At 44.3% G+C, this 15931-nt stretch overlaps 1 protein-coding gene across 1 annotated transcript in view; it reads left to right on the forward strand.

Moving 5' to 3' along the window:
• Window positions 1-13917, forward strand: part of ZNF329 (zinc finger protein 329) — a 71469-nt gene extending 57552 nt beyond the window's left edge. Inside the window, exons 2-3 of the mRNA XM_049787038.1 lie at window positions 9543-9603; window positions 12059-13917. Coding sequence (XP_049642995.1) covers window positions 12122-13600 — 1479 coding nt within the window. The 5' untranslated portion in view covers window positions 9543-9603; window positions 12059-12121 and the 3' untranslated portion in view covers window positions 13601-13917. The remainder of the gene's footprint in view (window positions 1-9542; window positions 9604-12058) is intronic.
• Window positions 13918-15931: the final 2014 nt, after the last annotated feature.

Here is a 15931-nt window from a genome sequence, read left to right on the forward strand (position 1 = left end):
CTGTTGTGATTAAGTCCAAAATGGGTAAAATCTGGATTACTGCTTCAGCTAAAGAGATGATCTGTCAGTTGAGGCCGGTAGGGAGGTAGGCGGCGGATTTGTCCTGCAGCTGCCTGGTGGAGACAAGGGCTGAGATGAGTTCTAGAGCCAGGGCCCACTGGAAAAGTTGAGTGTGGTCAAGAGTGGCTGTCCATAGTGACCAGAGGTTGAAAGGGGGTGGGGCATGCGGGAGTAGGTGATACTCCACGGCCCAAGGTCTGTTGTGTGTAGAGGTGATGGGGTTTAATAGGGAAAGCAACAAATTGAGGATAGGTGAGCATAGGGAAACAAGAGAAAAGGTTTTGCTGAGTTACAAGCAGCAGGGGGAAGGTAGAAGGATAGTTACAACACAGGCAGACATTATGTATAACACAGACAAATGTAAGACTGACAAAAGGGGCCAGAGAGATAGTACAGCAATAGGGCATTTTTTTTTGCACACAGCCGATGCAGGACAGATGGTGGTTTGAATCCCGGCATCCCATATGGTCCCCCGTACCTGCTAGGAGCGATTCCTGAGCGCAGAGCCAGAAGTAACCCCTGAACGCTGCCAAGTATGACCCCCCCTTCCAAAAAAAGACTAACATAAAGGTGGCCACCACAGTACACACATACAGTTGATTGACCAATACGTTACAGCTGTATAACGGACCCATCTAGGGTGGTAAACAGGATTGGGTCAAAGTACTTCATAAATAAAAAGCCAACAAGTAAGGTGGTGAGGAAATTTTAAGTCAGTTATTGTTATAGCTAATTCCTAGGAATCATTGCTAGTGAGGGTAGACTTGGATGTAAAAGCATCATAGGTTAGAATGTGTAGGCATGAATGAGCCATAGAGATAGCACAGTGGCAGGGCATTTGCCTTGCACGCTGCCAATTCAGGACAGTGGTTTGAAACCCAGCATCCCATATGATCCCCTGTGCCTGCCAGGAGCGACTTTTTTGTTTGGTCACACTCGGCAGTACTCAGGGGTTACTCCTGGCTCCATGCTCAGAAATTGCTCCTGGCAGGCTCAGGTGACCATATGGGATGCTGGGATTCGAACCACCGACCTTCTGCATGCAAGGCAAACACCTTTCCTCCATGCTATCTCTCTCTCTGGCCTTGAGATTTCCTTTTTTGGTTTTTGGGTCACACCCAGCAGTGCTCAGGGGTTACTCCTGACTCTATGCTCAGAAATCCCTTCTGGCAGGCTCAGGGGACCATATGGGATGCTGGGATTTGAACCACCAACCTTCCGCATGGAAGACAAACACTTTACCCAGGAGCGATTTCTGAGTGCAAAACCAGGAGTAACTCCTGAGCACTGCCTGGTGTGACCCCAAAAAACCCAAAAGAAAAAAGGAATGTGTATACATCATTCTCAAACCAATTGGCTTTCCATAAGCTTTATTTATAAGTTACTAAACATTTTTATACTGAGCATATAATATGAGTCTAGCCTAGGGGTCTCAAACTCGGGCCACAAACAGCCCTCCGTACAACATTTTGTGGCCCTGCCCTAGAGGAATCTTTTTTTGTTTTGTTTTGTTTTAGTTGTTTGGGTCACCCCCCCCCCAATGTTCAAGGCTTACTACTGACTTTGCACTCAAGGAGCACCCCGACTTTGCCTCCTGTGGCCCCCAGGTAAATTGAGTTTGGATACTAGAGTATACAAGTTCTCTCTCCATAAAGTTTTGTGAACAAGAACATTAGAATGCTGTTTCAGACATACATGCCGTATTTTCCGGCGTATAAGACGACCCCTAATTTTGCAGTTAAACCATAGGTTTAGGCCTATATTCGCTGTATCAGACAGAACGTTCCTGTGCTACAACTGTATGTCCCACAGTGAGCCAATCACATCAAGCAAAGGTTCAAAGGTTCTACTGGAATAGATGTCCTCTCTGATTCTGGTCAATCTGAGCAGACTTTTTTTTTTTTTTTTTGGGCCACACCCGGCGGCGCTCAGGGGTTACTCCTGGCTGTCTGCTCAGAAATAGCTCCTGGCAGGCACGGGGGACCATATGGGACACCGGGATTCGAACCAACCACCTTTGGTCCTGGATCGGCTGCTTGCAAGGCAAATGCCGCTGTGCTATCTCTCCGGGCCCCTGAAATTCTTTTTTTTTGTTGTTGTTGTTGGTTTTTTTTTGGGGGGGGTTACACCCGGCAGTACTCAGGGATTACTCCTGACTCTGCTCAGAAATCGCTCCTGGCTGGCTTGGGGGACCATATGGGATGCCAGGATTTGAACCAATGACCTTCTACATGAAAGGCAAACGCCTTACCTCCATGCTATCTCTCCGGCTCTGAGCAGACTTTTTATAGTCCAGAACATTGTCTAATTTGCATGCATCAAAAGCCTGCTTGGATTGACTGAGTCAGAGAGGCGGTCCGAGCAGCCTGGCAGTGATTGGTGCAGGATCGAGTTGGAAAATTTCGTTTTGTGGCAATATTCAGACAATTTTCGTTTAGCGGCATATTGAAACATTTTCGACCCCCGGTTTTCAGTCGACTTTTTTTTTTGTTTCAAAAGTCGTCTTATATGCAGGAAAATACGGTAAATAGAAAATAAGTTAAGACATTCTTGTAAAAAAAAAAAAAAGAAAAAAAAAGACATTCTTTTAATGAGTATCATAGTAAGAGTTTATTGGGGCCGCAGAGATAGCATTGAGGTAAGTAAGACATTTGCCTTTTATGCAGAAGGTCATTGGTTCAAACCCCAGCATCCCATATGGTCCCCCGTGCCTGCCAGGAGCTATTTCTGAGCAGACAGCCAGGAGTAACCCCTGAGCACCGCCGGGTGTGGCCCAAAAACCAAAAACAAAAAAACAAAACAAAAAAAAAACCCCACTAAATTACTCACTGTAATGCAAGTCTAGGGTATTCAGGTCTCTTTCCATAGACCAACGTGAGCAAAAACATTAGAACATAATTTCAGGCATCCTTAAAAAGAAAATAAGTTGCTAAAGCATTCTGATTATGAGCACTGTAATAGGAGTCTATAGCTCCGAAGTTCCTTCTCGATCGACTTCTGTGAGCAAAAACATGAGAATGTTATTACAGACACATTTACTTTGAAAATGAGTTGCTGAAACATTCTTTAATTCTTAAATTCTGTAATAGGAGTCTAGTATCCAAATTCCTTTCCACATTAGAACACTTTATTATATTTTGTTTGGATTTAGGCCACACTGGGGCGCTCAGGGGTTCCTCCTGGCTCTACATTCAGAAATTGCTCCTGGCAGGCTCAGGGGATCATATGGGATGCCGGAATCGAACCTGGGTTTGTCCCTGGTTGGCCAAGTGCAAGGCAAACACCCTACTGCTGTGCTATCTCTCCCACCCCCACATTAGAATATTTTAAAAGTAGAAGTTCCTTCCTCGCCCCAAAACGGAAGCTTCAAGGGTCTGCAAGACAAGTTTACTATTATTTAGGGGTGGCTCAGGTACAGGAGTTCTGAGAGCAGCTTCTCTTCTTTGGGTTAATTTCCTTTTGTGGCTTCATGTTGAAAGAGCTAGATGCCTTTCTGAGTCTTGGTGAATTCAACTTCTGATGAGATGTCATGGGACCCAGAGTTTTTTGGTGGGGCTGCCATCTGTGGAAATAGAAACATAGCCTTTTCCTGCTCCACATTCTTTTTTTTTTTTTTTGGTTTTTGGGCCACACCCGGCGGTGCTCAGGGGTTACTCCTGGCTGTCTGCTCAGAAATCGCTCCTGGCAGGCACAGGGGACCATATGGGACACCGGGATTCAAACCAACCACCTTTGGTCCTGGATTGGCTGCTTGCAAGGCAAACGCCGCTGTGCTATCTCTCCGGGCCCCCCTGCTCCACATTCTTTGCAATTTTCAAACAGATAGGTGAATTGACTGTTTCTGAGTTTGTGCTCCTTCAAAGGGTCTTTCAGCAGCTGTGTAAGGTAAATTCAAGAATTTAAAAATATATATACTTTTAGGGATAAGTCAAGTGGTGTTTTTGTTTTCTTTTTTTTTTTTTTAATCTTTTTTTGCTTTTTGGGCCACATCCTGTGATGCTCAGGGTTACTCCTGGCTGTGCACTCAGAAATCGCTCCTGGCTTGGGGGACCATATGGGACGCCAGGGGACTGAACTGTGGTCCATCTTAGGTTAGTGCATACAAGGTAAATGCCCTACCGCTTGCGCCACTGCTCTGGTCCCATCTTTTTTGTTTTTTAATAATTGAGTTTTGAGGGTCCTGTGAGCATGTTCAATGATGCCTTGTCCCTAAAGAGTGTAAGGAATTCTAGGGATATGTTTAATCTTCTATTCTTTTTGTTTTGTTTTGTTTTTGGGTCACACCCTGCAGTGCTCAGGGGTTACTCCTGGCTCGACGCTCAGAAATCACTTCTGGAAGGCTTGGGGGACCATCTGGGATGCTGGGATTCAAACCATCTTCCTTCTGCATGCAAGGCAAATGCCCTACCTCCATGCTATCTCTCCGGCCCCTGATCTTCCATTCTTTACAGAATGAAAAGTTTTATTAGTATAGGCTGGGGCATTTTATCAGTTTTAATGGAATGCGAACTCCCATGTCAGAAAAACATGTCATATAAAGGAACAAAGGGCTTTAGCTTTTTCAGAAGTCAGAGGAGCAGCCCATATAAAACCAGAGTAAGAGTCAACTGCTACATGAAGTAAAACTTTGGAAAAAGGATGTGTTACATCCTTCTAAGAGAATTCATTTGTCTTTAGATCTCAGAGGTTAGCTAGTAGTTACTCCTGAATGCAGAGCTGGAGCTATTTCTTAGCTCAGATGGTTGTGGTCCAAAAATTAAACCTTTTTTTGTTTGTTTTTGGGCCACACTCAGTGACGCTCAGGGGTTACTCCTGGCTGTGCGCTCAGAAATCACTCCTGGCTTGGGGAACCATATGGGGCGCTGGGGATTGGACCCTGGTCTGTCCTGGGCAGCCAAATGTAAGGCAAATGCCTTACCACTGTACTATCACTATGGCCCCGAAATAAAAGTTTTTATGCAATTTTCTTCTTTTTTGATAGGAGTGGCTTTAGAAGTGCTCACTCAAGAGGCCCAGGGGTGCCTTTCTAGGATTCTTGGCCAACTGGTCAACACTCCAATACAAGGGCACAAGGATGTGCTTTTCAGGCAGCAGTGCCACCCAGTGGTACCAAGACCTCCAGGCTGTGCTCAGTGATGCTCAGTTATTATGTGGTATTAGGGATCAAACCAGGGTCAGCTGCATGCAAGCGGCATGCCTTTTTTTTTTTTTTTTGCTTTGTTTTGTCTTTTTTTTTGGGGGGGGGGGAGGCATACAGGATGATGCTCAAGGTCACTCCTGGTTATGCGCTCCTGGCTTGGGGGACCATATGGGACCCCAGGGGATCAGACTAGTTTAGTGCACACAAGACAAACGCTCTACCACTTGTGCCACCGCTCTGGCCCCATCACTCTATTTCTACATTTTTCATGATCCCCTCAGAAGAAGCCTTGCAGTCATGCCTTGCCTCTGCCATCTCTGCCAACTCTGGGCAATCATACTTTTAGTGTCTGCATTTGTTTATATTAAACATTGCATATGAATGGCCATTTATTTTCTTTTATAGTTTGTCTTTATTTTGAGCCACACTCAGTGATGCCCAGGGCTTATTCCTGGTTCTCTATTCAGGAATCATTCCTGGCAGTGTCCAAGGACCAAATGGGATGCAGGGAATAAAACTGGCTGGCTTCATGCAAAGAAGGGTCATACCCACTGTACTCTTTCCAATCTTAGCCATTTATTTACTTTCTAATCCTTTTTGTCTGCTCCTTTGATTGAGCATATTGTTTGTGTGTTTGTGTGTGTGTGTGTGTGTGTGTGTGTGTGGTTTTTGGGTCACACCCGCCAGCGCTCAGGGGTTACTCCTGGCTTCATGCTCAGAAATTGCTCCTGGCAGGCACGGGGGACCATATAGGATGCTGGGATTCGAACCGATGACCTTCTGCATGAAAGGCAAACGCCTTACCTCCATGCTATCTCTCCGGTCCCGATTGAGCATATTGTTTTCAAGATTTGTTTGTGTTGTAACATGTGTCAATACTTACTTTATTTATTTATTTTGTATTTTGGGCCACACCCAGTGACGGTCAGGGGTATTCCTGGCTCTGTGCTCAGAAATCGCTCCTGGCTTGGGGAACCCTATGGGACACCGGGGATCAAACCACAGTCTTTCCTAGGTCAGTGCCCTGCTGCACCACTCACTGCTGCAGCCCCTTTATTTTTATGGATGAATAAAATGACATTGTATAGCTGTGCCACATTTTGTTTATGCGTTCACCAGCTAAGAAACGTTTGAGTTGCTTCTATTTATTTTATACTAGACTGCTTCAATAAACGTACATATTTTTGTGTTTGAGTACTATTTTCTTTAGTTACCTTGAGTAGGACTAATTACAACTACACTAGTTGATATGAAGTAGAATCACTTTGGTTTTGATTTGCACTTATTGATTGTAAATGATGTTGAACGTCTTTTCATTGTACCTGTTGGCCATTCATTTCTTTCAAGCAGAAGGGGCTTGCAACTAGTGCTGTGGAGATTTGGGGGCCACTTGGTGAGTTTGGCCATCCAAGTATAAGGGCCCATAGATGCCAGGTTGCAGTGCAGGGGATGCCCAGGCTGCTTGGATATTAATGGGATCCTCCAGAGCTGTGCCCAGTGATGGACGAGTGGTCTTGAGTGGTGGGAGTTCCTCTGAATGCTGGAGTGCTAACTTACTAGTGATGTTCTAGAAGGCACAGGTTTTTAACTTCTTTGGAGGGGTCCTACCCAGTGGTGCTCAGGGCTTACTCCTGACTCTGCACTCATGAATCATTTCTATTGGCTTGGAATAGGAATTCCTATGGGGACTTAGGGATCAAACACAGGTTGGTTGTTTGCAAGGCAAATGCTCTCCATACCAGTTCCAAGGTAGATTGAACTGTACTTCATGTACTGAAGTCCTTTGACCTATCTCAGCCTTCCATCTTTCATTTCTATGGAAATCCCTTAAGCTGCTCACCCACCACTTAAGCAGGTCACCCACCACTCAGACAAGATAGACTGTGTTGAGGCTGGCGAAGTCAGATCCCAGGCAAGTAGAGAGCTTATGAATTCAAAAGCCGTCAGCCTTCTGGGGGAATAACTCCAACAACCCTTATTTCAGGTGGGGAAGGGATATTTATAATGTGTCTTAGCCAGTCAGGTAAACAGAAAAAAACAGAATTTAATCAGGTTAGGAGGAATCCAAGGGGGCCGGCGAGGTGGCGCTAGAGGTAAGGTGTCTGCCTTGCAAGTGCTAGCCAAGGAAAGAACCACAGTTGGATTCCCCGGCGTCCCACATTTTCCCCCCCAGCCAGGGGAAATTTCTGAGCACGTAGCCAGGAATAACCCCTGAGCAGCAAACGGGTGTGACCCGAAAAACCAAAAAAAAAAAAAAAAAAAAAAAGAAAGGAGGAATCCAAGATAAGTGCTCTGTTTAAGGTCAAAACAGCAAAACAGTAGGGGGGCTCTTGGGAGAAAAACAGGATGAGTGCTGTTGGGCTCTATGTGTTCAGCTACAAAAGACAAATGCAGAAGCATGTAGCTAGGCACCATGGAGTATGGAACCCATGATGACCTGACCCCTTCATCCCACTGCTGAACACTGAGGATATAGCAGAGGTATTTGTTGGACCTACAAAGTGAAATGTCTTTTCCTAATTTCAAAACTAACAGTTCTAGTATTTACTCTGGTGTAATATTCACCTTAATTTTGACCTAATTCATTAGAGGCTTCCTTACAATGATTTCCAAACTTCCTGTATAGGCAGTAGTTTTGACTATTGTTTTTCTTGTTGTTTTTAGATGATAACCGGCAGCACTCAGGGGTTACAACTCCTGGCTCTGTCCTCAGAAATTGCTCCTGGCAGGCTCAGGGGACCATATGGGATGCTGGGGACTGAACCCAGGCCCATCCCAGGTTGGCAGCGTGCAAGGCAGATGCCCTCCATGTTGTGATAACACTCTAGTCCCATCTATTTTGACCAGGAATATGCATGATAATTCTGTTTTCTCGGGTTAAGAGAGAACATAGGAATTATATCAATAGATGCTATAATGTTCTGTCTGTCATCTCTTTGTTTGCTATTTGGTTTTGATCCACACCCACCAGTTTGCAGAGGTTAATCCTGGCTTTGTGCTTAAGAATTAATTCTGACAGACTCAGGGAACCTTTTGAGGTGACGGGGATTGAACCTGGGTTGACTGCATGCTGTTCTATTGCTCCTACTCTCATTCTTACTCTGATTCTAGCCAACATTTTCATTATAGGAGCTCTGATTTTGTTTCTTAGTTAAATTTACCTTTTTTTTTTGAGGGGCCACACCTGCTGGTGCTCTGGGGTTACTCCTGGCTCTGCACTCAGAAATTACTCTTGGCAGGCTTGGGGGACACTATGGGATATTGGGGATCAAACCCGGTCAGCCTCATGCAAGGGAAATGTCCTACCGACTGACTGTGCTATCTGTCGCTCTGACCCCTTTTAAATTTACTTTTATGACTAACAATACTTTCATATGCCTTCTTGCTCGTTTTTATGATCTCTTGTTGTTTTGTTTGTTGTGGGGCTACTACACCAGGCAGTGCTCAAGGTTTACTTCTGGCTATTTATTCCTGGTGGGCTCTGGGAACCATAGGATACTAGGGATTGAACCCCGGGTCAGCCACATGCAAGGTTAGCACCCTACTCACTACGATATCTCTCCAGCCCCTGTTCTGTTTTGGTACTATGATCAAGTGTCATCAGTAACATCAGTGAAACCTTTGCCATTATTACATTAGCCTATTTTCATTCTTTTAGTTTGTTGGCAACAAGTCATAAAATGGTTTATATTCTTTCAAACTTTTTCTTTTGTTAAGCGTGTCTGTTAAATTTTTTTTTTTTGGTATTTTGGGTCACACCCGGCAGTGCTCAGGGGTTATTCCTGGCTCCAGGCTCAGGAATTGCTCCTGGCAGGCACGGGGGACCATATGGGACGCCAGGATTCGAACCGATGACCTCCTGCATGAAAGGCAAACGCCTTACCTCCATGCTATCTCTCCGGCCCCGTCTGTTAAATTTTTTGGTGGGGTGCAGTAGGCAGTGCTTAATGCCCAAGGACTATGCCCACCATCTTGGTGGTATTTAGGGGGGTATTTGTAGTGCCTGGGATCTAACCTGACAGTGTAAGGCCATTTCCACAATACCTGTAGTAGCTCTCTAGCCCTTTCTTTTTTTTTTTTTTTTTTTTTTTTTTTTTAGTTTTTGGGTCACACCCAGCGGTGCTCAGGGGTTACTCCTGGCTGTCTGCTCAGAAATAGCTCCTGGCAGGGATGGGGGACCATATGGGACACCGGGATTTGAACCAACCACCTTTGGTTCTGGATCGGCTGCTTGCAAGGCAAACACCACTGTGCTATCTCTCCGGGCCCCCTTTCTTATTTTTTAAATATAATCTTACAGTGTCACTGTCTGACCCTATTTTTTTGTTTCTTTGTTTTTCAGTTATACCTGGTGGTGCTCAGAAGTTACTCCTTGCTTGGCTTTCAGAAATTATTGCTGGCAGGTGTGTGGGACCATATGGGATGTCAGGGATCGAACTTGTGTCAACCCTTGCAAGGCAAATGTCCTACCTGCTGTACTATGGCTCTAGCCTGACCCTTTTTGTTGTTCAGGTTGTTTTTTGTTTTTGTTTTTGGGTCACACGCGGCAGCGCTCAGGGGTTATTCTTGGCTCTATGCTCAAAAATAGCTCCTGGCAGGCTCGGGAGACCATCTGGGATGCTGGGATTTGAACCACCGTCCTTCTGCGTGCAAGGCAAACACCTTACCTCCATGCTATCTCTCCGGCTCCCCTTATTTTTTGGGCCACACCCTGTGATGCTCAGGGGGTTATTCCTGGCTATGAGTTTAGAAATCGCTCCTGGCTTGGGGGACCATATAGGATGCCGGGGAATATAATTGCGGTTCATCCTAGGTCAGACGCATGCAAGGCAAACGACTTACTGCTCTGCCACTGCTCCGGCCCTATTTAGGTTTTTGTTTGTTTGTTTGTTTGTTTTTTGTTTTTAGCAGTGCTTAGGGCTTACTACTGGCTCTGGGAATCACTCTTGGAGGTGCTCAAGGGACCATTTAGAATGCTGGGGATTGAACTTGGGTCAGCTGTTTCAAGACAAGCATTCTACCTGCTGTTCTATCTCTCAAGTTCTCCCAGGTTTTGCATTTTCTTTTTTTTTCTTTTGGTTTTTCGGACCACACCCATTTGATGCTCAGGGGTTATTCCTGGCTAAGTGCTCAGAAATTGCCCCTGGCTTGGGGGGACCATATGGGACGCCGGGGGATCAAACCATGGTCCTTCCTTGGATAGCGCTTGCAAAGTAGACACCTTACCTCTAGCGCCACCTCTCTGGCCCCAGGTTTTGCATTTTTGTCCCATCCTGCAGGACTCCATTATTCCGTGGGTGTATAGAGGGGTCCCAGCCTGTAAAGAGAATGGGGGAAAGAGAGACGGAGACCAAGTAAAGTGCCTTATCAAGGTCTCGCTTTATTGAAGGGTACAGGCTCTTTTAAGCACGTTTAAACAGGGGGTGGAGAGGAAGCAGAACGGAACAGCCAGCATTACAGTCAGTCTCCACAGGGAGCATCCTGTGAATAAACTTTGTATGCTATCTTTACACAGGAACCATTTTCACCCTAAGTTAGTGAAGCTTCAAAGATGTCCCAAGCTTCCTGGAATGTGCGACTGATAGAATGCTGCGGCATTTCTTTGAGCTCTTGGACTAGTTAATAGCTAATGCTTTAGGTTACTCATTCAGGCCACACAGAGTAGCTTGTCCTACAAAATTCCATAGCAGGGTTTGGTCTCTGGCAGTCTCTGACACATTTCCTTATATTCTGTCTTGAAGGATAATATTTGAGACTTTTTTTTTGGTGGTAACCATAGTACCATAGCACTTGACTTATAAGTAATCAATACTTATTTTCAGGGGGGGACTTGGGGCCACATTCAGTTGTGCACAAGGGTTACTCCTGGCTCTACATTCAGAAATTGCTCTTGGCAGGCTTGGAGAACCATCTCAGATGCTGGGGATTGAACTCTGGTCAGTCCTGGGTCTGCTCTATGCGAGGCAAACTCTCTACTGCTGTGCTGTTGCTCCGGCCCAGTAACCAATACTTTTTATTTTTTTATTAGAAATCTATTTTCTCGGTGCTGGAGAGATAGCATGGAGGTAAGGCATTTGCCCGGCATGCAGAAGGACAGTGGTTCGAATCCCAGCATCCCATATGGTCCCCCAAGTCTGACAGGAGCAATTTCTAAGCGTGGAACCAGGAGTAACCTCTGAGGGCTGCAGGGTGTGAACCAAAAACCAAAAAAAAATCTATTTTCTCCCTAGAGACCATCACTTTTGGTATTGATTGAATTTTATTTGTGCCTGGGATTCTTCTTGTATCTACAATGCTTCAGAGGGGCAGGGGAGGGGCCAAAGTGGTGGCGGCAAGCCAAAGCCATCTGCCTTGCCAGCGCCAGCGATCCCCCAGCATCCTGTATGGAAAATGAAGTGTTGCTTATGGACGTGTCTCCCATATTTTAAACCTAAAACGAATACTTTTGGTGATATTTATATTATATATTTCTTTTTTGTTGTTGTTGTTTTTGGGTCACACCCGGCGGTACTCAGGGCTCTACACTCAAAAATTGCTCCTGGCAGGCTCAGGGGACCATATTGGATGCTGGGATTCGAACCACCATCCTTCTGCATGCAAGGCGAATGCCTTATCTTCATGTTATCTCTCCGGCCCCTATATATATTTCTTGATACTGTTCTTCCTTCATTCTTCCTAGAATGCTGTGTGCTTCTCTTGGACTTGTTTGCTCCATCCTTTGACTCACAGTACTTCCAGTTGTACAGATACAATGTGAAAAAGAAAACAAGTAAAAATAACGCATTCACATGCTTACCCTGACATTATTCATCTATATAACGTCGTGTTCTAAGTATTTCTTTTCGTTCTTTTTTTTAGCAAGGACACAAGATTGGAAATGACAGCTCAGGATTTTCCTAAGAAGTTTCTCATCACAAGAAAATGGATGGATTTAAGGGAGAAGGTTTACATTTCTCCATTCTAGGTGACAGCTGGCACTATAAGGACCAAGAGCGACATTTGAAGCCATCCTTTTTAAGTGAAGAAAACCCAGATATTCAGAAAGCTACGTGTGCATACCCTGGACTTGGGGAGCATTTCATTGCAAGCTCAGACTTTGAAACAAACAGTTTTCATATATATGACTCAGATGTCCAAAGTTTAGATTATGACCAAATCTTGCATACTTTTCAGAAAAGTTATGCATCTATGAGAACTGGTGACAATGACAACTGTGAAAAAACCTTCAATCATTCTACAGAACTTATTCAACTTGGAAGAAATCAAACAAGAGAGAAACCTTGTAAATACTCTGAAAGTGTTAAATCTTTCCATCATTTTGCCTCTCTTGGTGAACAAAAAATAATTAAAAGAGGGAAGAGATTTTATGAAGACTTTGGAAATATCTTTACCTTTAGTTCATCTCTTAATGAAAACAGAAGGAATCACTCTGGAGAGAAACTATATAGATGTACTGAATGTGGTAAATGCTTCAAACGTAATTCTTCCCTTGTTTTGCACCATCGAACTCACACCGGAGAGAAGCCTTATTCTTGTAATGAGTGTGGAAAATCCTTCTCCAAGAACTATAACCTAGTTGTACATCAAAGAATTCATACAGGAGAGAAACCTTATAAATGCAGTAAATGTGGGAAAGCCTTTAGTGATGGCTCTGCTCTGACACAGCACCAGAGAATTCACACTGGGGAAAAACCTTATGAATGTCTAGATTGTGGAAAAACGTTTAACCGAAATTCATCCCTGATTTTGCATCAAAGAACTCACACAGGGGAAAAACCATTTAGATGTAATGAGTGTGGGAAACCTTTCACTGATATATCCCACCTTACTGTGCATATCAGAATTCATACTGGAGAAAAACCTTATGAATGTAGCAAATGTGGCAAGGCTTTTCGAGATGGTTCATACCTCACCCAGCATGAAAAGACTCACACTGGAGAAAAGCCCTTTGAATGTGTGGAGTGCGGGAAATCCTTCAATCGTAACTCTCACCTCATTGTGCATCAAAAAATACATACTGGAGAGAAGCCCTATGAGTGTAAGGAATGTGGAAAATCTTTTATTGAGAGTGCTTACCTTATCAGGCACCAGAGAATTCATACTGGTGAGAAGCCCTATGGTTGTAACCAGTGTCAGAAGCTTTTTAGGAATGTTGCTGGTCTCATCCGGCACAAGAGAACTCATACTGGTGAGAAGCCTTATGCATGTAATCAGTGTGGCAAAGCTTTCAGGGACAACTCCTGCCTGACCAAGCACCAGAGAATTCATACTAAGGAGACCCCATATCAGTGTCCAGAATGTGGAAAATCATTTAAGCAGAACTCTCATCTGGCAGTACATCTGAAACTTCATAGCAGGGAAGATTCCAGCCAGTGTCTGCAACGTGGAAAAACATTTTGAAAGAGCTCATCCCTCATCCGACATCAAAGAGTACATCCTGGAGAGCAACTCCTAGAGACAGAATAAATGTGGACTTCACTCATCTCTCACCTTGATTTCATCGAGCAATGTATTCAGAAAGACTTCTCCCTGATGGTTAGAAAAGTCCACTGAGCTGGTGAATGTGAAGGCATTCCTTAGCTACACTTTTAAGTCTGTACATTTGGGAACTCCTAGAGATGTACATGATAGTAAATATGGGGGAAACTCTAGTAATGATTGAGTCTGTAGCAAACAATAGCACATACACTGGATTAAAACCTATGAATGTCAAGAAATTTTCCGGATATAACCTGTTGTAATAGTGTTTAAGAAACTGGGAATGTGTTTTGATTGCCATATAATTTATAATGAGTACTTAATAGGGAGTTTGGCTTATGGGAAACATTTGAGGGGTATTACTCCTTGTTCTGCACTCCATGGAATTACTCCCAGTCGTGCTCAGTGGACCGTATGGGCTGCCAGGGATCAAATTTAGGTTGGCCATGAACAAGACATGCCCTCTTTTTTCTCTTGGTTTTTGACCCACAGCTGTCAGTCCTCAGATTAATCTTGGATCTGCACTCAGGAGCAATTACTCCTGGCAATGTTGGGAACCATCTGGGATATTGGGTATCCAACATGGATTCACTATGTCAAGCACCTTACCTGTTGTGTTATCCTCTGACCTTACTCTCATTTTTTTTGTTTTTTGGGTCCCACCCAGCAGCGCTCAGGGGTTCCTCCTGGCTCTACACTCAGAAATCGCTCCTGGCAGGCTGGGGGACCATATGGGATGCCGGGATTTGAACTACTGTCCTTCTGCTTGCAAGGTAAATGCCTTACCTCCATGCTATCTCTCCGGCCCCTTTACTCTCATTTTTATAACAGCTCTTCTGATAAAAGACCTCACACTACACAGCAACCAGAGAATTATAATTTTTGCTCTTTGAGTGATTGCTGTCCTCTTAGACATTGGGAACATATTTCAGAAGGGAGAAGGTGTTTGTGAATGAACAATAAATCAGTCTCTTTGGAAAAGACTATAACAGACTTAGATGTAAAGGTCTGCTACTAAGGAATATGGTATGCTGCTTTGGTTTACACAAAAATACCAAGATGTTTTTGTTATTGCACCTCATTTTATGGGGCTCTTTTGGACCATACCCAGTGGTGCTCATGAGTTATTCCTTGCTCTGTGCTCAGAAATCACTCCTGGTGGGCTTGGGGAACATATGGACTGCTGGGGATTGAATCTGGGTTGGTCTAGTGCAAAGCAAACACCGTACCTCCTGTGCTATCGCTTCGGCTCCTGCACCTCATTGCTACTTGAGGACTTTTCTACATTGTTATGTATAACCCATCTGAAAATCTGTAAATATTTTGTTGTCAACTTGAAAATGCCTTAATATGGTAGACACCAACAAAACCACACAAAATAACTATGTATCTTAAATATTACTGTGAAAGAGTTATAATTTACTTTGTCCACAGAAAAATAAAAACACACACAGAAAAAAATGAAAATTTACCAAAATTAAAGTCACTTAAAGATATTGTTAGGTTGGGCCCACAGAGACAATGAGACACCAGATAGACAGTTAAAAAGTGTTTTATGGAGCCAGAGAGATAGCATGGAGGTAAGGCGTTGACCTTTCATGCAGAAGGTCATTGGTTTGAATCCCAGCTTCCCATATGGTCCCCAGTGCCTGCCAGGAGCAATTTCTGAGTGTTGAGCCAGGAGTAGCCCCTGAGCACTGCTGGGTGTGACCCAAAAAAACCACAAAAAAGTGTTTTATTAGAGCTCAGGGCTATTGACCCTCAGGCCAAAGAGACCTTTAGAGCCTCAAGCAGCCTTTTAGCACACTTTATATACTTTTCTTATATAGAAGCTGGGGAAAATAAGGCCACATTCCCATCTGATTTGATACTCAGCAGAGAAATTGAGAGCAGGATAAGAGGACCCCAAGATATCCTTGTAAGTTTGTGGCATTCATTAGATCATCTGCCTTGAGTGTTGTCAGTCTCTGGAAAAGCCCTTTCCCCTTTTCTCAGGATAATTACAACAGGTGCTCTTTTTTTTTTTTTTTTTTTTTTTGGGTTTTTGGGTCTCACCCGGCAGTGCTCAGGAGTTACTCCTGACTCCATGCTCAGAAGTCGCTCCTGGCGAGCACGGGGGACCATATGGGACGCCGGGATTCGAACCGATGACCTTTTGCATGAGAGGCAAACGCCTTACCTCCATGCTATCTCTCCGGCCCCACAACAGGTGCTCTTTATCTTATGTTTACAGCTCTCTGGGAAGTGACCCTT

This window comes from Suncus etruscus, chromosome 14, assembly GCF_024139225.1.
Source record: "Suncus etruscus isolate mSunEtr1 chromosome 14, mSunEtr1.pri.cur, whole genome shotgun sequence".
In the NCBI taxonomy this organism is placed as follows: Eukaryota; Metazoa; Chordata; class Mammalia; order Eulipotyphla; family Soricidae; genus Suncus; species Suncus etruscus.